Source organism: Rhinoraja longicauda, chromosome 8 (assembly GCF_053455715.1).
Source record: "Rhinoraja longicauda isolate Sanriku21f chromosome 8, sRhiLon1.1, whole genome shotgun sequence".
NCBI classification, from domain to species: domain Eukaryota; kingdom Metazoa; phylum Chordata; class Chondrichthyes; order Rajiformes; family Arhynchobatidae; genus Rhinoraja; species Rhinoraja longicauda.
The window spans coordinates 55,555,192-55,581,343 of NC_135960.1; the positions used below are offsets into that span (position 1 = coordinate 55,555,192).

A 26,152-nucleotide genomic window follows, 5' to 3' on the forward strand; every position below is an offset into this window, starting at 1 on the left:
TTGCTATGTTCAGTTCACTGCAACAGATTTCTCAAAAGGACCTTAAAAGATACAATTGGATAATTTCAAATTTCTGGGAATATTTATCCACCAGTATCCTTTATAGCAAATGATCAGGGCATCCTGTGGAATCTTTTAGTGGGACCTTGTTGTGCGACAGATCGTGGTGCATTTTGACAATATATCCTCCATATGGCTGCGCTGTGGCACAGCAGTAGAGCGCTGCCTTACAACGCCAGAGACCCAGTTCGATCCTGACTACAGGTACTGCGTGTACGGGGTTTGCACGTTCTCCTTGTGACTGCGTAGGCTTTCCCCGGGTGCACCGGTTTCCTCCCACACTCCAATGGCGACAGGTTTTTAGGTTAATTGGCTTCGGTAAAAATTGTAAATTGTCACGAGTATATACGATAGTGCTAGTGTATGGGGATCGCTAGTCGGTGCAGACTCAGTGGGCTAAAGGATCTATTTCCGCGCTACATCTCCAAACTAAATTAAACTACAAAAGTGACTGTGTTTCAAAACAGCTTTGAAAACGGAAAAATATTCCTTGATCTCAAAGATCAGGAAATATATTATGTGCATACAACTTATTTTTATCTATTTCTAATAAATAGATCTTGCGCCTGGTGGAATAAGAATAATTGGACTGGATCTGAGACTTGCTTTTCTCAGGACAGCAGCTCGTAGCAGGCACCTGAAGATCACAATCATCAGAGTTGCAGTTGCCAGTCACTTCCCTTGGCTCCCTTCCAAGAGTAAGCTGCGATGTAACCTTGTAAATAGTTTCACCCATTTTCCACCACATTAGTCATTGTACATTGGCCTTCAGGTTGAACCTAGGAGAGGGGCTTGAAAGTGTGCAAGGCAAATGCTGCTACTCGAAGGACAGACAGCATCAGAGACGTGGATACAATTCATATTTAATTTGTTGCATTGAAAAAAAATTATTCATTCTCCATAACATCATGGAGATTGTTTTATCCTTAATACAAAGAAGATGATTTGACCCTTTGAGTTTATGCATTCTCTCTGCATTCTCTTTCATGGGTCCATTAACATCTTGTCTCCCCAATAATGCGCACTTTCCTTCTCACCCTCAAATACTACAAAGGGGATCGTATAATGGATAATGCATTTTATCGGATGGGTCTGCAGATGCTCGAATCTTGAGCAAAACCCAAAGTGCTGGAGGAACTCAGCGGGCCAGGCAGAATGTGGGGAAGGAATGGACGTGCAAGGTTTCAGGTTGGGACCATTCATCTGAAGAAGGGTCCTGATCCGAAACGTCCCCTATCCATTTCCTCCCCAAATATTGCCTGACTCCTGAGTTTCTCCAGCAGTTTGTGTTTTGATTAATATTGGTTTGGCAATATGGAGAAAATGATTGTTTTAATGATATTAGATTAGATGGGTCATGGATGAATCCATTAATTATTTATTTGACAGCTAAAAGAAGGTGTTAACGTAATGGTATTTAGTGTAACAGTAAACTTCAGCAATACTTTAGTGATAATCCCTACAGTGGTTACAGATCACTAATGGAGAGTCAAGGTGATACAGTCACCCAGCTATTTCTGCTTCAATAAAGCAAGGCTGATAATCTCTGTAATCATAGGGCGGCACGGTAGCGCAGCGGTAGAGTTGCTGCTTTACAGCGAATGCAGCGCCGGAGACTCAGGTTCGATCCTGACTACGGGTGCTGCACTGTAAGGAGTTTGTACGTTCTCCCCGTGACCTGCGTGGGTTTTCTCCGAGATCTTCGGTTTCCTCCCACACTCCAAAGACGTACAGGTATGTAGGTTAATTGGCTGGGTAAATGTAAAAAAAAAATATTTAAAAAAAAAAAAATTGTCCCTAGTGGGTGTAGGATAGTGTTAATGTACGGGGATCACTGGGCGGCACGGACTTGGAGGGCCGAAAAGGCCTGTTTCCGGCTGTATATATATGATATGATATGATATGATAGCTTGGACTTTTCAGGTGATAAATGCTGAGCAAACCAGAGCAAGCTACAATGCAGGGCACATATTGGGTGATATATTACAGAACTGTCACGGCAATGGCACTGCCAGGCCCCAAGTGGTCAAGATGGGGAGACATACATCTAGCCCCCTCACCCTGAGCACAAGATCCCCCCAGGGTTGTGTCCTTAGCCCCCTACTGTACTCCCTGTACACACATGACTGTGTGGCCAGATTCAGCTCCAACTCCATCATCAAGTTTGCTGATGACACTGTGGTGGTGGGCCTGATCTCCGATAATGATGAGAAGGCCTACCGGGAGGAGGTGGCTGATCTGGCATTCTGGTGTCAGGACAACAGCCTCCTCTTGAATGTCACAAAAACTAAGGAGCTGATTGTGGACTTTAGAAGGGCTCAACATCCGAGGACGTACACGCCACTGGAGATAAATGGGATTACTGTGGATAGGGTGAGCAACTTTAAATACCTGGGAGTTCACATCACAGAGGATCTGACATGGACAACACACATTGCCGCACTGATGAGTAAGGCAAGGCAGTGCCTTTACCACTTCAGACAGCTGAGGAAATTGAGAGTCTCTCTGAGGATCCTTCAGTGCTTCTACTCTGGGGTTGTAGAAAGCATCTTGTCCGGCAACATCTCTATCTGGTTTGGGAACAGCTCTGCCCAGGACAGGAAGGCTCTGCGAAGAGTAGTGTGTTCGGCTGAACGCACTATGGGAACTACACTCGCCCCCCTGCAGGACCTATACATCAGGAGGTGCAGATCCAGAGCCAGCAACATTATGGGGGACCCCTAACACCCCAGCAATGGACTGTTCCAGCTGCTACGGTCAGGCAAACGCCTCCACTGTCACGCTGTGAAAACAGAGAGGATGAGACGGAGTTTCTTCCCACAGGCCATCAGGACTGTTAACTCTCATATCACCAGGGACTAATTTAATTTACTGTATTAATTTATTTTTTGTGTTGTGTCGTTTAAAAGTTTGTAGTTTTAGCTCAATCCGCAGGCATTGCCACTTTCATTTCACTGCACATCTTGTATGTGTATGTGACAAATAAAGTAGACTTGACTTGACTTGACTTGCCCTTTTCAAAGTCTGATGGCCCTTCATCACTGCCACTCCATTAGATGCAGGTGCTTCACTGTAATGTTCTTTTTCTGTTCTCTTTGCAATTCTTACCGGGACTATTGTACATTGAAGAAAGGTCTCCTTTGTCACCCACACACCATCTGCAATATGCTTCATCTCGAGTTACCCACAGAGTTGCAGCCTGCTGTTCCCTTCACAACTCTACTACAACAATATTTATTCAACACCTTTCATGTAGTAAAAGACCCTAAGACACCACTGACTACCAATCTGTTTACACTGTGTGAAGCAATGATTTTACACTACATTTTAATGCTGCTGATCATGCAATGTGTTCTTTTTAATAAAAAGTCATGCATTTAATGCAGATTCAAACATATTCACTACAATTAAAGAAAAATTTGTACGGCGAGTTATTCCTGTCATTTTACTGTTTTGCCATAAACTAACAACTTGTTGCAGTCATTTAAACAAGGACAAGTGAACTCTGAACATGCTAGCCATCGCATCCACTCACTAAATCACACTTCATCAGTGGAATGTCTAACAGCTCTAAGCAGATTCTGAACAGTGTGCAATAAAGGGGGAAATGCTCTGAAAATGAGTCCCAGTGGTGAAATATCCTGTGCTTAATAACTATACCTTACTTCTCCTCTCCAATTCATTCCTTTCAGTGCCAAGGCTAAGTAATATATTTTGGACTTGCCATTTACGTTACATTGTCAAAGCTAGGGAACATTAGGAAACCAAACTAATCACAAGCTAAGTAATTTTTTTATCAAAACCGATTCCGAGTCTAAGCATATTCAAGGAGCTTGGTTACATTTGAGGCAAAAGCAGCATGGTGGTGACCGAAGTGCGGTCAATAAAATAATAACAGGGTTGGATTGTTTGCCCATTCATAAATCATTCCTGTTCAATAATCTGAGGAGGAGCAGCAGAAAATGAATCTAAACCATGTAGGTGTCATTATTAGGTCATAAGGTCAGAAGTGATAGGAGTAGAATTAGGTCATTTGGCGCATCAAGTCTACTCCGCCATTCAATCATGGCTGGTCTATCGCTCCCTCCTAATCCCATTCTCCTGCCTTCTCCCCATAACATCTGACACCTGTACTAATCAAGAATCTATCTATCTCTACCTTAAATATATCCGCTGACTTTGCCTCCACAGCCTTCTATGGCAGAGAATTCCACAGATTCTAGACCCTCTGACTAAAGAAATTCCTCCTCATTTCCTTCCTAAAAGAACGTCCTTTAATTTTGAGGCTATGACCTCTAGTCCTAGACTCTCCCACTAGTGGAAACATCCACTCTATCCAAGCCTTTCACTGTTCTGTTTGTTTCAATGCAGTTCCCCCTCATTCTTCCAAACTCCAGCGAGTACAGGCCCAGTTCCGACAAGCGCTCATCATAGGTTAACCTACTCATTCCTGGGATAATTCTTATAAATCTCCTCTGGACCTACTCCAGAGCCAGCACATCCTTCCTCAGATATGGTGCCCAAAACTGCTCACAATATTCCAAATGCAGCCTGACTAGCATCTAAAAGTCTTGGCATTATCTCCCTGTTTTTGCATACAAGCCCTCTTGTCTGAATGTTAGGCAATTCTCCTTAGAGAGAAGCAAGCCTCCAAGAGTTGGAGTGACGGTGTTGGCCTTTGATCTGATTTAAAAGGGAGTCCAACTAGTTCTTGGAACTGGGGGTTGCGAATTTGGACCTGGAGTGCAATCTGGTTCAGGAGTTGGGAAGGAGGTGAGAAGTGAAAAGAGTGGCAGCAGGTAACAGCTCTGTAACTGTATAAGCCACACACGCACAAACACACAAGCGTACATGAGTGAGTGCTAAGTGGCTCCTGGAGGAACTCAGTGGGTCAGGCAGCATCTGTGGATAGACACCGATTCAGGTCGGGACCCTTCTACAGACATCAGATGCCAGTATCTGCAGTTTCTTGCACCTCTTAAAAGAACAAATCGACTGTTGCAACTTCCGCTGGAGGAGCAAACTGGAAGGGGAGTGAGCTTTGGATTCAAGAATGAGCTGTTTTTGTGCCTCAGTTACTCACCCTCCAGAATTAGTGAACGCCTTACGAAACCAGCACTTTCCAACACGCAACCCAGCTCTTTGCACATGCCACAATCCTGTAAAAATCCCGATCTGCTTCCCAAAGGGAGATAAACTGAATCCCTGGGCAACTTCTGGTGAGAAGGAACACAACACTCGGCAAAGCAGGATCGGCAGTGGAGAATACTAACTCCTAGGGGGGCCCTTCCCTTGAGGGAATGATTGGAACATGACCTCATCTTAACGAAGACCGTTTTTCATCAGAAGAACAAGCACAAGGCATAATGGCAACATCCTCAGTCCAGGCACTGGCACCTTTCGGGAGATATCGTTGCCCAAGCAAGGACTCAAAAGATACTTATATCACCTTTTAAAGTGAGGGGAGAAAGACTGAATAGGAACATGAGGGGCAACTTTTTTTTTACACTAAGGGTGGTAGGTATTTGTAACGAGCTGCTGGAGGAGGTAGTTGAGGCAGATACTGTCATACTTTAAAAAAACATTTGGACAGGTACATGGATAGGATAGGTTTAGCGAAATGTAGGCCAAATGTGGGCAGGTGGGACTAGTGTAGATGGGACAGTTAAGTCATTGTGGGCAAGTTGGGCAGAAGGGCCTGTTTCCACACTGTATGACTCTATAACCTGATCTATGACAGGCACCATTGTCTCTTTCAATATAACCTGAAAGCAGCAGCATCAACAGAAGGGTTGATGCAATAAATAGATATCAAACTCTCAGGGACCCAACAAGGCTGACTCTTCTCAGACAGCACTGCAGAGACAAATGTGAAGTCCCAGCCTACAGAAATCGCAGGGTATTCTTGATTAGTACAGCTGTCAGAGGTTATGGGGAGAAGGCAGGAGAATGGGGTTAGATAGATCAGCCATGATTGAATGACAGAGTAGACTTGATGGGCTGAATGGCCTAATTCTACTCCTATCCCGTATGACATGATATCTACAACATATAGGCTGCCCTGAAATCCACAGTAACTGACACATGCGAAGAAACGCTTGGCTTCTCAACCAAGAATATCCAGGAATGGTTTTGTGAGAATGACCAGAAGATTGAGGAGCTAACTACAAATATGAGATGTTCCTGGATTGGAAGTTCTACCTTTATTCAAGAGAAAAGAAACAACTCTGCAGCCAGAGGTCCAGAAAGTAAAGCCCGTGACCTAAGGAACAGATGGTTGCAGACAGCCCTGACATGCTTGGGTTCTGTTCCTAACAAGCCATCCACATTTCAACACTCAAAGTTTAACCGCACTGAGAACCATGAACAGGGGTGATCGTTGGAGAGGCAAAGAGGCTGTCAACATCTGATGAAAGAAACACTTCAAAAACCTCTTCAATTGCAAATCTTTGTCCTTCATGTGGGTGCCAAGAACTCCATTTCGTCCAATCTTACTGCCATCCTTGACTAACAAGCAGCTGAGAAGTCATGTACCAGCTCAAAGATTGGGAGCAAATGGTATTCCGTATTGAAATCCTAAAGAGCTTCAATTATGAATCCATAGTCAACATTTGGGAAAAGGAGGAAAAACCTGGGGATCTCAGAGGAGGCAAGTCTGACGGCGGAAGTTGTAGTGGAGCTTCCCTGCCATTTTGCTCGGGGAAAGTCATCGATAGGGGCTTCCTTGGCCTCTTCCTCCCAGTGTCAGAAGAGCTGCCCCTTGAATTACAATGTGTGTTCCATCCATCCAGTGGCACAGTGGCCACTAATTTTGCCACATAATAACTTGAGAAAAAATGTGGAGACCATCACACATGGCCTCCTTGAACCTCACGAAAGGCATCACAGTACTTATACACTCAAGGGATATCGCTTCAAGACATTGTCAACTCATTCACCCAGGAGAGGATGAAACTTACACTGAACATTCACAAGACCAAGGTCTTCTACTAACCTGCCTCTCCTCCACTGCTCCCCTGTTGCACCACACTGCCTTCCACTAATAAAGATTCACAACGGAACCCTGGTAAACATGGACACTTTCTGAATCTTGTCAACCATCTCTTGAATAAGTGCAACATGCTCACTGACTCCTGGTTACCCCAAGCCCACGATCTTTCAAAGTGGAAAAGGAGCATTCAGGGTTGTCTTAAGAAACGCAAGGCAATGCATCAGGAGGGGACAGAAGCCTGGTCGAAGCAGCAGAAGGAAAGCATCTCCTCAACAAACTCCACCCTAGCTGTAAGACACCATTTCTTTCATCCGTGCAGGAACCTGCAGTTTTGCTATTCACTCCATTAACCAATTCAAAGCCTACAACACTGGAGTGAAAACAAGTCATCCTCAATCTCGAGGAACTGCCCATGAAGAAGGAGTAAACTAGTTTTTTTTGCCTGGGGTAAAGGTCTTTTTGTATCTTTATAGAAATCACCTAGTGTACACAAGTTCCTGGTCTCGTGTCATTGCCTGAGTGAATGGGTGAGGAATTGTCCCCTCATTGACACGAGAAATGTGTCTCTGTCAAATGTTTATATGTCTGTGGCTGACAGGAGAAGAGGAAATGAACTTTCAGTCACAAAACTGACAAATGTCAATGTAGGAGATGCAATATTGATAGATCAGCTGCCCTTTTCCTGCATTCCCATTGTGTATGTTTTAAAATACAGGCTTGTGTTTTCAAATGAGTAACCGAGAACAGCATTATCATTCAGTATTCGCTTAATATTGCACTGATAAAATATTCAATTCTTGAACAACTGGACAAAAAATTCAATCTTGAAACATTCGAAATGGAAGTTGTGATTAAATGAATTTGGGGTAATTACAGAAGACCAATTAAAGACAGAAAATGGGAACAACACCCAGCAGGGCAGGTAACTTCCATTATTACTTTTACAGATGACTAAATCCACCTTTCAAATGTTCAAAATAAATTCTAAGCATATCCACTACATTCTCTCAGTTCTTTCAAGCTTATGGGAGAGCTTCATATTTTCATCCAATATAATTTGTGCAAAAGCACAAATCAATCTGTTCTCTGTTCTCTGTTCATCTGGAAATCCAGAGCTTACATGTATGCTTCTTGCATATTTTAACAACGATGATGTTGTAGAGACTCAACTGGCGTGCACAATACAATGTATTATTAACAGTTACAACTATTGCACACATGTGTGTTTGATAGACACTGAGGTAAAGTTCCTGTTGTTGCTGTGGAGCACACTGAGGCAAAGTTCCTGTTGTTGCTGTGGAACACACCACTCGACTGACGTCTTCTCTCTCTATTGCCCCCCAAAACCCAGTCACGTGATTGTTCTAGCTCTTCTGACGAGGGTTCGATCAATAAGTGGCTTGACCACCAGATGGCGCCACAATGGGAACATAATAAGGCAGGAATATTTTAGCAAATGCCTTCAAAGGTCTCTCTTTTTTTCTCTCATTGCCATTTGTTAGGTGTCTTTAGAGTGTTTGGATATGAAAAAGCTGGTTGATACTGTGTCGTGAATTCAAACATTTATTTGGGCGTTTTGAGTCATAGAGTTGTATCGAACAGAAAAGGGCCCTTCAGCCCACCACATTCGTACCCACCATTTTCCCATCTACATTAATCCCATTTGCTCACATTAGTTGGGACCATATTCTTCTATGCCTTGCCTATTTAAGTGTGTCTAAATTGTATTGGATTCTACCACATCCTCTGGCAGCACATTCCATGTGTCACCACTGAGTAAAAAACCTACCTCTCAGATCCCCTTCAAAACTCCTTAAATAAATGCCTTCTTATTTCTGTTACCCCAACCTTAGGAAAGAAGATTTTGACTGTCTACCCTATCCATGCCTCTTATAATCTTATTAACTTCTATCAGGTCAACCCGTAAACCTCTTCACTCCAGGGTAAACAAGTCCATCAACCACGATGAAATTCGGGTGAATCTCTTCCACGCTCTCTCGCTCATGCACTCAATCTCATCCTATATTGTGGCAATCAGACGTTCACACAATACTCCGAATGCAGCCTAATTAGTGTTTTGTAAAATAGTGACTAGTGTTTTGTAAAATAGCCACATGACATCCCTTCTCATAAGCTATGCCCCAACATATGAAGGAAAGCAAGCCTCATGACTTATTTTAACATCCTATCGATCTGCGTGACCGCTTTCAAGGAAGTATGTCCCCGGACTCGGTTCATTGAAGTTCCTTAGTAATCTATCGGTTATCACATGTCCTAAATCTATTTGACTTCTCAAAATGCAGCAGATTTCATCTGTCAACATTCCACCCAAATTTCCATCTGTACAATATTCTGCTGCAGCCTTAAACAACCTTCCTCATTATCCGTCACACCACCGATTGTTATGTCATCCACAAACCTACTAATCATATCTTCGACATTCACCTCCAACTTGTTAGTAGGTGTCACAAACTGCAAATGTCCCAGCTGTACACAGACTTCCAATTAGAAAAATATCCTTCCACCGCTACTTTCTGGCTGTTATCAGAAGCCAATTTTTAATCCAATTAGCTCGAATTGTATCCCATGTGCCTTAATCTTCTGGACCTGCCTGCCATATTGCATCTTGTCAAAAGCCTTACTAAAGTCCACACGTAAAGCATTTGCCTTCATCAATTTCTTCGGCTGCTTCCTCAAAAAACTCAATCAAATTAGTGAGACAGGATCTCCCCCGCACAAACCTATTTGGTTTGTCAGTTGGTTCATCGATTGGTCTGGCTGGACCCTAGGTTACAAATTGATCTGATGCTATTGCCCCTCAGGAGCTGTCTTTCCAAATATAGATAAATCCCCTTCCTTTGATTTTTTTCCAGTTTCACTACCACTGATACAAGGCTCACTGGCTTGTAGTTACCTGGCCTACCTCTGCTTCCCTTCTAAAATAAAGAACATTAGCTATGCTACAGTCTTCTGGTACCTCACCCTGACTAACAATGGTGCAGAAATCATCCTTCAGTAGAGTCATTGACAGCTTTTGGAAAAATATTGAATATTGAAAGAATTGTCAGAATTGTGATCGACTTTACAACTTCTGAAGACTGGGTTACTAATGGAAATGCAGAGACAAGTTTTTCAGTCATACAGCATGGGAACAGCCCTATTGGCATGGAACAGGTCCATGCTAACCGACATGCCCTATCTAAGCTCGTCCGGTTTACCCATGTTTGGCCCAAATCTCTCTAAACCTTTCATGTATCTGTCCAAGTGTATTTTAAATGCTTTTATAATATCTGCCTCAACTACATCCTCTAGCAACTTGTTCCATATACTCCTCACCCTCGGAATGAAAAAGTTCCCCTTCAGGTTCGTATTAAATCTTGCCCTTCTCACTTTAAAACTATATCCTGTTTCTTCATTCCTCCACCCAGGGTAAAAGACTCTGTGCATCCACACTATCTGTTCCCCTCATGATTTTATACACCTCCCATAAGCTCACCCCTCAGCCTTGTGCGCTCCAAGAAATAATGTCCTAGCCTGCCCATCCTCTCCCTGGAACTCAGTCCCTCAACAACTTCGTAAATCCTCTCTGCACTCCAGCTTAAAACTAGAAAGCGGGCAAGGAAACTAATTCAGTCTCTTAGGTTTCTGGATGCTTTGAGACAGATTGTCCAGTCAGGTTATCTAATGGAACAATCGACACAGACAGAGGTCTGACTTCTATTCTTAAGATTCAATGGGATGTCTATCAACGAGTGCATTACCATCAACATCTCAAAATCTGCCATTTTCCGGTAACTCAACTGGACCAACTCTGTAAACACTGCAGAGACAAGAACAGGTTGACTACAAAAGCAAAGGCTGAATATCCTGCAGCAAATGACTCACCTTCTTAGAGAGTAAAGCCTTTTGCAAGGTCAAAGTCAGCATGGATTTATGAAGGGGATATCATGCTCGACTAATCTTCTGGAATTTTTTGAGGATGAAACAAGTAGAATGGATAAGGGAGAGCCAGTGGATGTGGTGTATCTGGACTTTCAAAAAGCTTTTGATAAAAGGTCCCACACAAGAGATTACTATGCAAAATTAGAGCACATGGTATTGGGGGTAGGGTATTAACATGCATAGAGAATTGGTTGGCACACAGGAAGCAAAGAGTAGGAATTAACGGGTCCTTTTCAGATTGGCAGGCAGTAACTATTGGGGTGCCGCAAGGCTCGTTGCTGGGACCCCGGTTATTTTCAATATATATTAACCATTTAGATGAGGGGATTAAATGCGACATCTCCAAGTTTGCGGATGACACAAAGCTGGGTGGCAGTGTGAGCTGCAATGAGGATGCTATGAGGCTGCAGGGTGACTTGGATTGGTTGGGTGAGTGAGCAGATGCATGGCAGATGCAGTATAATGTGGATAAATGTGAGGTTATCCACTTTGGTGGCAAGCACAGGAAGGCAAATTATTATCTGAATGGTGTCAGATTAGGAAAAGGGGAGGTGCAATGAGATTTGACTATGCTTGTACATCAGTCACTGAAAGTAAGTATGCAGGTAAAGCAGGCAGTGAAGAAAGCTAATGGCATGTTGGCCTTCATTGCGAGAGGATTTGAGTTTAGGAGCAAGGAGGTCCGACTGCAGATGTACAGGGCCCTGGTGAGACCGCACCTGGTGTATTATGTGCAATTTTGGTCTCCTAATTTGAGGAAGGACGCTATTGCTATAGAGGGAGTGCAGCTTAGGTTCACCAGGTTAATTCCCGGGATGGCAGGACTGACATATAGTGTCCTCAATAATGTTTGGGACAAAGACCCATCATTTATTTATTTGCCTCTGTACTACACAATTTGAGATTTGTAACAAAAAAAATTACATGTGGTTAAAGCGCACATTGTTAGATTTTATTAAAGGGTATTTTTATACATTTTGGTTTCACCATGTAGAAATTACAGCTGTGTTTACACATAGTCCCCCCATTTCAGGGAACCATAATGTTTGGGACACATGGCTTCATAGGTGTTTATAATTGCTCGGGTGTGTTTAAATGCCTCCTGAATGCAGGTATAAAAAAGCTCTCAGCACCTAGTCTTTCCTCCAGTCTTTCCATCACCTATGGAAACTTTTATTGCCGTTTATCAACATGAGGGCCAATGAAAGTCAAAGAAGCCATTACGAGACTGAGAAACAAGAATAAAACTGTTAGAGACATCAGCCAAACCTTAGGCTTACCAAAATCAACTGTTTAGAACATCATTAAGAAGAAAGAGAGCACTGGTGAGCTAACTAATCGCAAAGGGACTGGCAGGCCAAGGAAGACTTCCACAACTGATGACAGAAGAATTCTCTCTATAATAAAGAAAAATCCCCAAACACCTGTCCGACAGATCAGAAATATTCTTCAGGAGTCAGGTGTGGATTTGTCAATGACCAAGGTACGCAAAAGACTTCATGAACAGAAACACAGAGGCTACACTGCAAGATGCAAACCACTGGTTAGTTGCAAAAATAGGATGGCCAGGTTACAGTTTGCCAAGAAGTAATTGAAAGAGCAACCACAGTTCTGGAAAAAGGTCTTGTGGACAGATGAGATGAAGATTAACTTATATCAGAGTGATGGCAAGAGCAAAGTATGGAGGAGAGAAGGAACTGGCCAAGATCCAAAGCATACCACCTCAACTGTGAAACGCGGTGGTGGGGGTGTTAAAACCTGGGCATGTATGGCTGCTGAAGGTACTGGCTCATTTATCTTCATTGATGATACAACTGCTGATGGTAGTAGCATAATGAATTCTGAAGTGTACAGACACATCCTATCTGCTCAAGTTCAAACAAATGCCTCAAAACTCATTGCCGATGGTTCATTCTACAGCAAGACAATGATCCCAAACATACTGCTAAAGTAACAAAGGAGTTTTTCAAAGCTAAAAAATGGTCAATTCTTGAGTAGCCAAGTCAATCTCCCGATTGAGCATGCCTTTTATATGCTGAAGAGAAAACTGCAGGGGACTAGCCCCCAAAACAAGCAAAAGCTAAAGATGGCTGAAATACAGGCCTGGCAGGGCATCACCAGAGAAGACACCCAGCAACTGGTGATGTCCATGAATCGCAGACTTCAAGCAGTCATTGCACGCAATGGATATGCAACAAAATACTAAACATGACTGCTTTCATTTAGATGACATTGCTGTGCACCAAAGATTATGGTGCCCTGAAATGGGGGGACTATGTATAAACACAGCTGTAATTTCTACATGGTGAAACCAAAATGTATAAAAATGGCCTTTATTAAAATCGGACAATATGCACTTTAACCATATGTGATTTTTTTTCTGTTACAAATCTCAAATTGTGGAGTTCAGAGGCCCATTCCTTCTAATGGGTCTCAACCCGAAACGTCACCTATTCCTTCTCTCCCGAGATGCTGCCTGCCCTGCTGAGTTACTCCAGCATTTTGTGAATAAAGCAAAGAAATAAATGATGGGTCTTTGTTCCAAACATTATGGAGAGCACTGTATGATGAAGGAATGGGTAGACTGGGCTTGTTTTCATTTAGAAGGATGAAAGGGGATCTTACAGAAACATATAAAATTCTTAAAGGGTTGGACAGATTAGACAATAGACAATAGGTGCAGGAATATGCCATTCAGCCCTTCGAGCCAGCACCACCATTCAAAGTGATCATGGCTGATCATTCTCAATCAGTACCCCGTTCCTGCCTTCTCCCCATACCCCCTGACTCCGCTATCCTTAAGAGCTCTATCTAGTTCTCTCTTGAATGCATTCAGAGAATTGGCCTCCACTGCCTTCTGAGGCAGAGAATTCCACAGATTTACAACTCTCTGACTGAAAAAGGTTTTCCTCATCTCCGTTCTAAATGGCCTACCCCTTATTCTTAAACTGTGGCCCCTGGTTCTGGACTCCCCCCAACGTTGGGAACATGTTTCCTGCCTCTAACGTGTCCAATATATGTTTCGATAAAATGCAACACCTCACATTCCTCTGTATTAAATTCCATTAACTGTACTTCAGTCCACCTGGCCAATTAATCAAGATTCAGCAGCAATTTTTCACAACCATCTTCACTATCTGCAAAACCACCCACTTTTGTATCATATAAAAACTTGCTGTGTATGTTCTCATCCAAATCATTGATGTAGATGATAAACAGTAACGGGCCCAGCACCAAATCCTGGGGTACACCACTTGTCACAGGCCTCCAGTCTGAGCAGCAACTTTCCACTATCACCCTCTGTTTCCTTCCATGAAGCCAATTTTCTATCCTTGGATCCCATGCGATCTAACCTTCCACAGCAGCCTACCATGTGGAACCTTGTGGAATATTTTGCTGAAGTCCATATATACGATATCTACAGCTCTGCCCTCATCGACCTTTTTGGTCACGTCTTCTAAAACCTCAATTAAACTTGTGTGACGTGACTTCCCACGTACAAACCCATGCTGACTGTCCCTAATCAATCCTTGTCCGTTGAAATCCCTGCATATTTATTAGATTTATTGATCATCTTTTTTGATTTGTTTATTACGTTATCTATTGAGTACTGTGTTTACAGACCTGTTATGCTGCTGCAAGTAAGAATTTCATAGTTCTGTTTCGGTACATATGGCAATTAAACATTCTTGAACTGCAATGCTAACTTTGGAAAGAACCCAAGTATGTATGATGACAAACGAAGGACAAATTATAGCTTTGGGCGCACATTAAGATACATGAAGCAAACCATGCAAACTTTAAAAAATACTGCCTACTTGATAAAACAGCAAGGATATCTTTTGTGTTTCCTGTGAGATTTCCATTACCCCACATGTGAAAGAAAATCTACACTAAGTATGAAAACATTAATACATACTAGTTGACTTTTGCCAAACAGGGCCTCTGGTGTAGTGTGTTTTTAAAGATCATTATTGCCCACTATCATTTATAAAAAATTGATATTACTAGAAGTCCAATGAATACATCTGGATATAAAAGACTCCTAAAAGTCCTTTGGAGCACTTGCTTCCTTTCTTCACAGCAGTAATATGACAGATGCGCAAATGAATCCATTGGTAAAAATATATGTTTAGAGGTGACCCCACATCCAATCCCATTCAGACACACCAGAGACTTATAATGCATATTAGTCAAAAGGGGCCATATATTTGTCGTCAGCATCAAATCATGAATTTTAAATCTCAAATGCTATTAAATGGCACTAAAACAAAATTTTCCATATTTCCAACAAGAACACATTGATAAAGATTACTCAAAAGGATGAAATACTCTTGGTTTCAGTTTGCAAATTTCGATTTAATCAATTAAAAGTATAGAAAGATTGTAAATCATTTAAGAGATACACAGAAACAACCTTGGCTGAAAAACCATGGCATTAACAACAGCATAATTTACAGCAGACCAGAAATCCCCTGCTACAATCTCTTTTCACACTAGATTAATTTACTAAAAGAATTAACGTTGTTAACCACATGGCTACATTTCAAACACCCACAGTCTGCTCCTGGTGATAACACAATTCTTTATTGATTATAGACACACACATGATGCTCAATCTTCAGTCTAACTGCTATATACGTGATCCGTATTTTCTCTGTAATGAGAGATGTTTTGCATTGTATATCATTATACTTCAGATGCATGAATGTTTTATTTTCAGCCCATAACTTTGTAAAACTCGGTATTAATTAGGATGTTTTAAATATGTCAGATGTATTTTTTCCAGAGCTTACAAGACCCTGCACATAAAGTTATTTACAATTAAGCTGAATTGATGATAACTAAAATGTCTTCCATGCATTCCTAATAAACTCAAAGCTTAGGCTAGTCGTGCTATAATGTTTTTTTCAAAACAGCTCAGTAAGCTTGAAGATTTATGGGCCAGAAACAATTGAAGGCTTACCAATATAAAGCATGTCAAAAGGGAGAGCTTTTATCAAGAGAAAACAGCCACAAAAACTACATCTATTTCATCACTTTTTATTTAAAAGTTCTCCAGTAATCATCTTTTACGAGCTTACGGATACTGATAGTATGTAATCCAATTATCAAAGAAAATTTTCAAACATAAAACATTTTAAATATTGTTTATATTTTTCTGAGCAAAAATAGAAAACCATCCTCTTACAGCTGAGATGCATGTAAAATTGATATTTATCGCAAAAATGAAAGCAACTTTTTGTCACATAAACCTACCAAAATTGTATTTCTTTCTTTTGGTTCAAAATCAATACCCTCCTACTCAGCTGCTCATTTAGTTCCTCTGAAATCAGACCAACGGCATGAACATTTTCACAGCATGAGCAGTTCACAGTTGTTGGGAGTTTGATGCTGCATAACCACGGTTACATTGCAATATAGTGGGTTAATTGGAACCAGAAGAACTGGTTGCACGGATGAACACAGCAAGTCAACGGAATTAATGTGAAATAAAATCGACTAACATTTTGGAAGCCTGTTTTAATATTTGTACCTGAGGATTTAGAAACTGTCTACAAAAAAAAAAGCTCCATCTGCTGGGTACCAACATGTGAATCAGTCTGAGAGAGCCAGAGAGAAAACAAATGCATTTCAATTTCTACTCACTGTGTTGAAATTTGGGAAAAGTCCAACAGCAGAGCCAGTATCCATTGGAAAAGGTATAAATGATTTAAAATCAAGTGATGGCTGCATCATCAGAGTAGGTGCCCGCACAAATGCAGGAAGTGTGCTGGCATGGCATGTACTTCCTGTCAATGATAATGGATAAAAATGGATCAATTAATTAAAAAAGTCAAACATTTGAAGTCATCATGTGGAATATTTTTTAGCTGATGAATTACATCAAATAAACAATTACACTGCATGTGTCAGTTGAGAAGCTTAGCCCACACAATCTCTCCCAGCTGAAGCACAGCATTTCCCCACAGTCGTACAAGTTGAGATGCAGAAGAGACATATGGTGCGTGAGTCATCCTGGCAGGTAGAATGAGTGCGTGTCACCCTCGTCTGTACAATTCTGCTGAGCTGAGGAGGCTGGGGGCAGCCACCTATTAAAAACAGACACTTGCTGAAAGCAAGGTGGCCAATTGGAGCATTTAACCGAGTGGCTGCAAGGAGATTATGCAAATCTAGCACAATAGAGGTCATTTTATCATTTAGTATGTTATCTGTTCACACCACTCAATGTGAAAACAGAATGTAGTTTAAATAGCTACCGACTTACCACCACAGCATCAAGGACACGACAGGAGCAAATAATATCCTCAACAATTCTGAAACATTCCTCATTAAAAATAACACATTTATTGAATAGAATTAAATACAAATTTTACTTCACAACAAATGGTTAGTTCTGAAGCCCTGCAATACAGTTCAGCTCTAATTCTTTAGTTTATTAAATAAAGGTACTCTAAGTATTTTTGTCTTAGGCTAAACAGTACAATATTAGCATTAGTTAGAGTCACTATTTTTCTGCTCTAAAAGAATCTTGTCAACCTTGTTACTCAATGAACAGCATTCATTGAAATCGCATTTTACAGATTCTACTTGAACATACCTGGTGACATTTATACGTTTGGTCCTCTAATGTAGTGAAATGCTTCCAGGCATTAAATTGTTCAATAACAATGAAATTCAATCACCAATATATATTCCAACTTGGCTCAAGTAACCTCTAAAACATTAAGTAATTACAGATGGTTTGGAGCACAATAAAATATTATATACTATTTTAGAGTAGAGACAGAAATAAATTCCAATCAAATAAAATGTAAATATTTATTTCATTGGTAAAACTTACTGAATTGGAGCATCTTGCAAACTGCACCATGAATTAAGTTGTATCCTGCACCTTTAGGTTCATTGTTTTGGTGCCAAAACCTGCTAGGATGCCAAACGGATTTAGTATCCACAGGTCAAAGGGTGCCAGACTGGGTAAAAGGTGGGACCACCAGTCTATCTCATTCTGAACAAGGGTCTGAAGAAGGGTCTCGACCCAAAACGTCACCTATTATTTTTCTCCAGAGATACTGCCTGACCTGCTGTGTTACTCCAGCATTTTGTGGTTTAAACCAGCATCTACAGATCCTTCCTACACATTGTATCTCATTGTCCAGAGAAATTTAAAACTTAAGAAAGTATGGCAGATAATTAAAAAGGTGAGTGAATTCAAGGTAAATCAGATATGCAAAGAAATTAAACGAGGGAAAAAAAAATCATATTGAGAGGGAAGAAAAGAGGCACAGGTTTGTTAAAAAACAAGATTTATTTCTAAGCAATTCTCTATTTTGCATTTGGCTACAGAAATAACTGGAAATGAAAATTAAATGAATTCTTCTAGTGAGTAATGGATTAAACGTATTTTATATGAATGCACAGAGTATAAGAAGTAAAGTGGATTTTTGAGGCTCAGTTAGAGATTGGTAGGTATGACATTGTGGGGATTACAGAGACATGGCTGCAGGAGGATCAGGACTGAGAACTGAATATTCAGGGTTATACATCCCATAGAAAGGACAGGCAGGTGGGCAGAGGAGGTGGGGTAGCTCTGTTGGTGAAGGATGAAATTCAGTCCCTTGTGAGGGGTGACATTGGGACTGACGATGTAGAGTCACTGTGAATAGAATTGAGGAATTGTAAAGGTAAGAAGACACTAATGGGAGTTATCTATAGGCCCCCCAACAGTAGCCTGGATATTGGGCAAGCAGTAGCAGGAGTTAAAATTGGCATGTAACAAAGGTATTGCCACTGTGGTTATGGGAGATTTCAATATGCAGGTAGACTGGGAAAATCAGGTTGGTTTTGGACCCCAAGAAAGGGAGTTTGTAGAGATGGATTCTTAGAGCAGCTTGAACTGGAGCCTACCAGAGAGAAGGCAATTCTGGATGTGTTGTCTAATGAAACAGATTTAATAAGGGAATTCATGGTTAAGGAACTGCGAGGAGGTAGTGACCATAATATGATAAATTTTAATCTGCAATTTGAGAAGGAGAAGGTTAAATCAGAAGTGTCAGTGTTGCAGTTGAACAAAGGGGACAATGAAGGCATGAGAGAGGTGCTGGCCAAGGTCGACTGGAAAAGGATCCAAGCAGGAATGACGGTGGAACAGCAATGGCAGGAATTTCTGGGCATAATCCAGAAGATGCAGGATTATTTCATTCCAAAGAGGAAGAAAGATTCTAAGGGGAATAAGAGGAGTAAAGAGGTCCTTCTGCAGTTGTACATGGCCCTGGTGAGACCACATCTGGAGTATTGTGTGCAATTTTGGTCTCTTAATTTGAGGAAGGACATCCTTGCTATTGAGGCAGTGCAGCGTAGGTTCACAAGGTTAATCCCCGGGATGGTGGGACTGTCATATGAGGAAAGATTGGAAAGACTGGGCTTGTATTCACTGGTATTTAGTAGGATGAGAGGGGATCATGGAAATATATAAAAAATATAAAAGGACTGGACAAGCTAGATGCAGGAAAAATGTTCCCAATTTTGGGTGAGTCGAGAACCAAAGGCCACAGTCTAAGAATAAAGGGGAGGCCATTTAAAACTGAGATGAGAAAAAAACGTTTTTTTGTGAATTTGTGGAATTCTCTGCCACAGAAGGCAGTAGAGGCCAATCCACTGGATGGATTTAAAAGAGAGTTAGATAGAGCTCTAGGGGCTCGCGGAATCAAGGGATATGGGGAGAAGGCAGGCACGGGTTACTGATTGTGGATGATCAGCCATGATCACAATGAATGGCGGTGCTGGCTCAAAGGGCCAAATGGCCTCCTCCTGCACCTATGTTTCTCTGTTTCTGTTTCTAGGCCACATTTTGTAACACACTAATAATATTAAATTTAGAAGGGTGGATGTACCTGAATTACCAACCCAAACTTTCAGCGGTGTGTTCAGGAGAAAATTAGTGAGCAAATCCAGCAAGCAGTTCAGAATAACTGAATGATTATTGCTGATTTATAATTTTGAAAAAAAAACAATAGCTGAGCTGCACAATGTAGGGTCTACAAGGAATGACATTTACATCGTGTCCAATAAGTTATTTAATTTGCAAGCCAACGTGCTCATTAATAACTTGAACACGTTTTTTTTAGACCAGCAATCTAACACCATATTGTTAATAACTTTGCTGTAGATTCTTCAGGCTGATGATCATTGGTGATGCTAAAATAATAGAACTTCAGAGACGGGAAAGCCTTTTAACCCATTGTGCCTGGGTTGCTCTCTGAAAGAGGGAACCTTTTACTATTCAGGTATTTTGTTTACCCAATACCCTATTCTTCATCCCAATATATCTAAAACCTTGCTTTTACGCTGCACAAAAATGAATTACTTCCACTGTTAATTTGCACAGTTCATTTCAATTTCCCAGTAACATATACAAAATAGTTCCTCTCATGTGTCCCTTAATTAATGTGTTGTTATTTCTCTGTTGGTGCCTGCAAGTAACTAATTCACTGAGAAGCAGATCTTTTTCCTCTATTTATTTTGACTTATTTTCTTTTTGAACATTTAAGTCCAACAAACAAAGCACATCTTCAATAATTTTGCTGAATATACTCTGGACTCATAAAAGCCACTCTTTTCACCATACTTGTAACATACCGAACTTTACAAAAAAACAGCATTTGTTCTACATTTTCTGACCCGCTAACATCAATTATGCTGAATTCACACCAAAGGAGTGTTGTCTGATTTAACTATGAGTTTAAAGCACAAGATGATCACTGTTAGAAGATATTCCATTAGATAATGTAAATAAGATCAATAGCCTGAGAATTAATGAGAGTTTTTACCAAAATACAAACAGAAAATTATGGAATTACTCAGCAGATCACTAAGGTGCATTGTGGTGAGTGACAGAATTATTATTTCAAGTTGTTGGCCTTACATCAGAATTGTGAAAACTTAGCAACAAAACAAATTGCAGAGAAAATTAGTGGGGGTGGAGGGTTGGAAGGAGATGTGGAGATGTTAAGGGTGATACCTGTAACAGGGTGGAGTGCGAGAAGTGGAGGTAGTATCAACTGAAAGATTGTTTCAAGCCTTATGACTCAATGTTATTCACCAACATTCATTATTTTCTTTCAGCTCACAGCACACCACATGCCATTTAATTTCTCCTGGCCTCCAGACCACCAGATATTCCCTTGGATTAAGAAACATTTGGCCCTTCTCCCTGCTCCTTGATTCAATAAAAAAAATATATGATCTTTCACCTTTCCTGGGCAAACATCCTTCATATCCAAACTATCAATATTTGTCTTGCTTATACTCAGGAACTGAACCAACACAACACTCTTAGCGAGAAGATTGCCAAGATTCATCACCCGTTGGGTGAAAAACATTCTCAATGTCAGTCTCGAGCAAATATTTTGGTAGAAATTATTATTAAACTTAATATAACATTTTTCCTAATTATGAAATTAAGGTCATTCACTTAAAATGTTAACTCTACGAATGGTAACTCTCTTGACAGATACTGCCAGGCCGGTTGAGTTTTTATTTTGCAATACCAACGTCTGCAGTCTTTTGCTTCGGTAGATTCTGCCTGCCAACAAACGTAATAAAAGGAACTGCAGATGCTAGGTTTATACCAAAGATAGACACAAAGTGCTGCAGTAACTGAGCAGATCAGGCAGCATATGTGGAGAAAATGGATGAGTGACGTTTCAGGTCGAGACCCTTCTTCAGACTCAAGTCCTTTCCTTCTCTCCCGAGATGCTGCCTGACCTGCTGAGTTACTCCAGCATTTTGTGAATAAATCGATTTGTACCAGCATTTGTACCAGTTATTTTCTTATACCAAATCAATATACAGATTTGGTAGTAGATAATTGCAAGGAACTGAAAATGTAGCCTAAAACTAAATAAACGTCCTCAGTTAGGTCTCTTCAAGAGATCTCATGTGCATAAATTGTACAGTTTTCAATAAACCCGTGTAATTGGGGAATTTAACTCTCTATGAAAATTGTTATGACAGTGGTTTGATTCTCTAAGACTACCAGGTTCTCCAAATTATTTTCATTACTCTGCACACCCTCCTCCTGCACCTATTTTCTATGTTTCTATGTTTTACCCGCAATGTTTAAAACTGAAAACTTAATTTATCAAACAATTTCAAGTTGAGAATGGAGAAAGCTTGAAAATATATTTATTCATTTTTGCTGGTGGGCCAAACACTGAACACATATTGGAGGCACTTACAAACATAGAAACACAGAAAATAGGTGCAGGAGTAGGCCATTCAGCCATTCAAGCCAGCACCGCCATTCAATATGATCATGGCTGATCATCTAAAATCAGTACGCACTTCCAGCTTTTTCCCCATATCCCTTGATTCCCTTTGCCCTAAGAGCTAAATCTAACTCTCTTGAAAGGAACTGCAGATGTTGGAATGAATTTTGAGCATAATACAAAGTGGGCTGAAGGAATTCAGCAAGTCAGGCAGCATCTGTGGAGGGAATAGATACATGCCTGATCAGGTCAGCACGCTTCTTCAGTTTGATAGAGTGGGGGGGGGGGGGGGGGGGGGAGAGGGGCAGGGGAATTATTTGTTCAATGTTTTCAGGAGTGTATTTCCCTTTTGTGGCCAGTGGTTTTATATAATTAACATAAGTTATATAATATAAGTAATTTGATAACTTTCAAGAAATTACAAAGTTGAATACTTGATGTGAGATGAGGCAAAGGGATGAGCAAGGAAGAGCAGGAATTAATGAGGTCATTTGGCTATGATTGATTAACTGGTTGTTTTCTCCCATTGTGTTAGATTTTATCAATTAACTAAGCCGAGTAGTTAGATCATTTGATTTAAATAATTTTGCACCAAAGAAAAGTGAACTGTGCACTTCAGGTAGATGAGTACCATGTTACTAACATTGGCAAAATTCCTAACTCGGACATTCTCCCAGTGAAAATTATTTTTCAGGAGATAAAATTTCATCCTTTCTGTTATTGAAATTGACCTTATCAAATTTTCAAGTTTCTGAATTATTCTATAAGCATTGTTCAATTTTGATTCATCGAAAGTTACAACATATGTAGCAGGATCTGCAGAATGGATTTACATGATCCTTGACAGCAATCTGTGGCTTATTTAAACAAACATTATAGAATACTTTGAGCAGTTTGCAGGGTTTTCCAAAGTGGCACCATAAATCTGCATGAACATCAATATGCTGGCATTCCAAATATGTGCTCTAAGTGTGATTAAGATCATTTTGTCTCTCATTTTTAATTATATGGTGACAGACAAACATGAAACAATGCGCAGAAGCTAAGTAATTGAAGTAAGGTTAACCCTTTTGGTCCCTTGTGTTATTCCGTCATCCAATCGACTCTTTGCTGAAATCAGAACCACCTTCCCACACTAGCCCAATATCCCTTAATTGCTTTAATATATAAGCCAAATAATATTCGGAGTGAGGAATGTTTAAAATGCAAACAAGATTTCTTATTTTTCTAAGGCAATCCCTCGAGATTGAGAATGACTTGCTTCTGATTATGAGCAACAAAATATTCCTATGCATGAATGTTTTTAACGTGGGTTGCTATTGTGACATATATTGGCAACTTATATGTGCCATTTCATTCAAATACTGTATTATCTAAATATATAACATTTAATCATACGGCAGACAAAAGCACCAGAGCTTTACAATACTTAACGTTCCACTGAAAACAAAACCAAATAAAGTAAAATTACGTAGTGTTTCAGTTGAACATCAGGATTCTTTCACAAATATTTACCAGAGCAACAGAATTTCAATCCAAATATGCTCTTTAACTAGGTTTAGTTTTTTAATAATCTGATAGGAAACAGGCAAGCATTTCAAATTGCCAGTATTCATCTTAACACTTCAAGTCAGTGACCTTTGTCAATATTTAACAGGCTGCTGAAAACTTGATTCCTGTCTTTCATATTCATTTACCTATCTAAGCACATTCTCCTCATTACATTAGGTTTGCCAGAAGCCCAAGATGTTGAGGAATCCATTCTGGTTTTCTGTTTCAATCTGAAATTCGGTAAGTACTTGCAATTTACCAAAAGGAGCAGTTTCCAATTTCCCTAAACCTGAATTTCCCTAATCCTCCCCATGAGCTCAACCCTTCCAGATTTACCAATATAGCACTCTCAGCATACACTGGTGTGGAATAGCAGCAGAATTGGTGTAAATGGCCAGTAGAGACTTCATCTCCACCAAAGCAAGAGCTTTGATATTGATGTGAACTGCAAAGGCATCCCAGAAAGTTGTTTGAAGCATCTGGCGTGTGCAGATAACGCACTAGCAATATTCCACAGATGTTGAGCCAGGAGAGGTCATGTAAAGAATCAGCTGCAGCTTTCAGAGTAGTTTAAGCATCAGCATGGTGCTGCAGCCATCAAAGGAGCCAGTCTAACTGTCCCGCCAAGCAACTTCTCGCTCTTTGAGGCTCAGGAATCATTTGTGGGCTACCCATGAAACAACAGGAACACCAGAGGCAAGTGGCACCAGTGGCCCCTCATTCATTTTCACCCCATCCAGCTGAGGCAGGAGCTCTTCCAAGTTTCAGAGAGACCAGTGGCCAGCTCCTGTCCCTGCTAACGATGTGCAGCAACAGCAGCTGGAACTCCTAATGGTCAATCTGCTGGGAATAACACAATGGTTATTACATCTGCCATTTCACATTTTCTGTCATTCCCATAAAGAGTGTGGGAACCCCAACGACACACAGACCAGAATCTGGAAAACACAGCCCCAATGCTTTGTAAGTGCTGGTAGATGCCTTTCTGATTTGGTATCTTTGAACATTTTGTATCCTTGGTTGAAGCATAAATTCCCTGGGAATAATGCAGCATCCATGACATCTTTGCTGCCATCATTTTTATTCATCATCTTCAATTGTTTATTCTTTAACTGTGATCCATGGTCCCAGACATCTCAGATGTAGAAATGTCCACCCCACATCAAGCCTGACAAAACCCTAAAGAATTTCCCAAGTTTCGATGACCTCCTCTTCTAGTTTTAGCTTAGAGATAAAGCTTTGAAACAGTAAGTCAGGAATGTTGAGAGGCATTGAAGTCCCCTACATGTTTGACAACGTGCAATGTCTGAAGGCATAGATTGTCAGTTGGCAAAGCTTTCCTGGCCAGTTGTAAAAGCCCTGTCACTGTGCTGGCACTCATAATGGATTCGCTCAGCTCCAGGAACAAGCCGACACAGGGCAATCTAGTGGTCTGTAGGTAATACCGACACCAATAGCATGCTGGGGTTGCTCCATGGAGTCGTAGACTTCTCGCAACCTGGATCGAGCACCTTCCTCGGAGCCAAATCCTCGCCCCTTCCTCTTCGCCTTCTCCTTCAGTTTGTGGATACCTTTGTCGCCCTCGTCGTCCATGGCGAAGTCCTCACCGCCCACCTCATGGACATCCAGCAGAAGATGGGTCTCAACCTGAAACGTCACCCATTCCTTCTCTCCCGAGATGCTGCCTGACCCGCTGAGTTACTCCAGCATTTTGTGTCTACCTCCTGACACTGTAGGCCCGGGCGCTGCCTAACGGAGGTTGCATAGCAATCCGCCTCCCGACCCGGGTGGCTGCCATTGGTGGAGAGGGAACATGCTGCCGCTGGCTGGGTTGGTCACGTGGGGCTCGGGGTGGTGAAGTCACCTTGTCCTGTATTTGGGAGTGAGGAAGTTGGCAACCCCAGCTACAGCACTAGTTTAATCCGGCCCTGCCAAAGATATACAGGTTTGTAGGCTAATTGGCTTGGGTAAAATTGTAAATTGTCCCGAGTGTTTGAGGATAGTGTTGGTTTGCGTGGATCGCTGGTCTGCACAGAATCGGTGGGCCGAAGGGCCTGTTTTCGCACTGTATCTCTAAACTAAACTAAAGACTGATTTACCTATTGAAAAGAAGAGGAATGAGATCATTGCCCAGAAACAAATTTAGATGAATGTGCACATCAAAGACAAACAAGTGTGGCTACTGCAAGAATGAAATTATGGCCCTTTTGCAATATAAATTGGCATAGATAAGCAACAGACAGTGAAGGTGAATCAACGAGTGATTTTTAAAATGTAATTTTATCTCAGAGTTCAAATCATGGGTAGAAACCAGATAAATCTTACTGTTGATGGCACT

At 41.1% G+C, this 26,152-nt stretch overlaps 1 protein-coding gene across 8 annotated transcripts in view; it reads right to left on the bottom strand.

Annotated features, from left to right (window-relative positions):
• znf385b (zinc finger protein 385B) overlaps positions 1-26,152 on the bottom strand; it is a 342,637-nt gene that overhangs the window by 89,511 nt on the left and 226,974 nt on the right. For 5 of the 8 annotated variants that reach the window (XM_078404019.1, XM_078404020.1, XM_078404021.1 and 2 more), the window contains one exon: positions 16,643-16,785. The exons of 1 other annotated variant lie outside the window; for it this stretch is intronic. In XM_078404019.1, coding sequence (XP_078260145.1) covers positions 16,643-16,785 — 143 coding nt within the window. Of the gene's footprint in view, positions 1-16,642; positions 16,786-16,878; positions 17,037-26,152 lie in introns of those variants that run through there. 2 more of the 8 variants (XM_078404024.1, XM_078404023.1) reach the window with 2 other exon arrangements.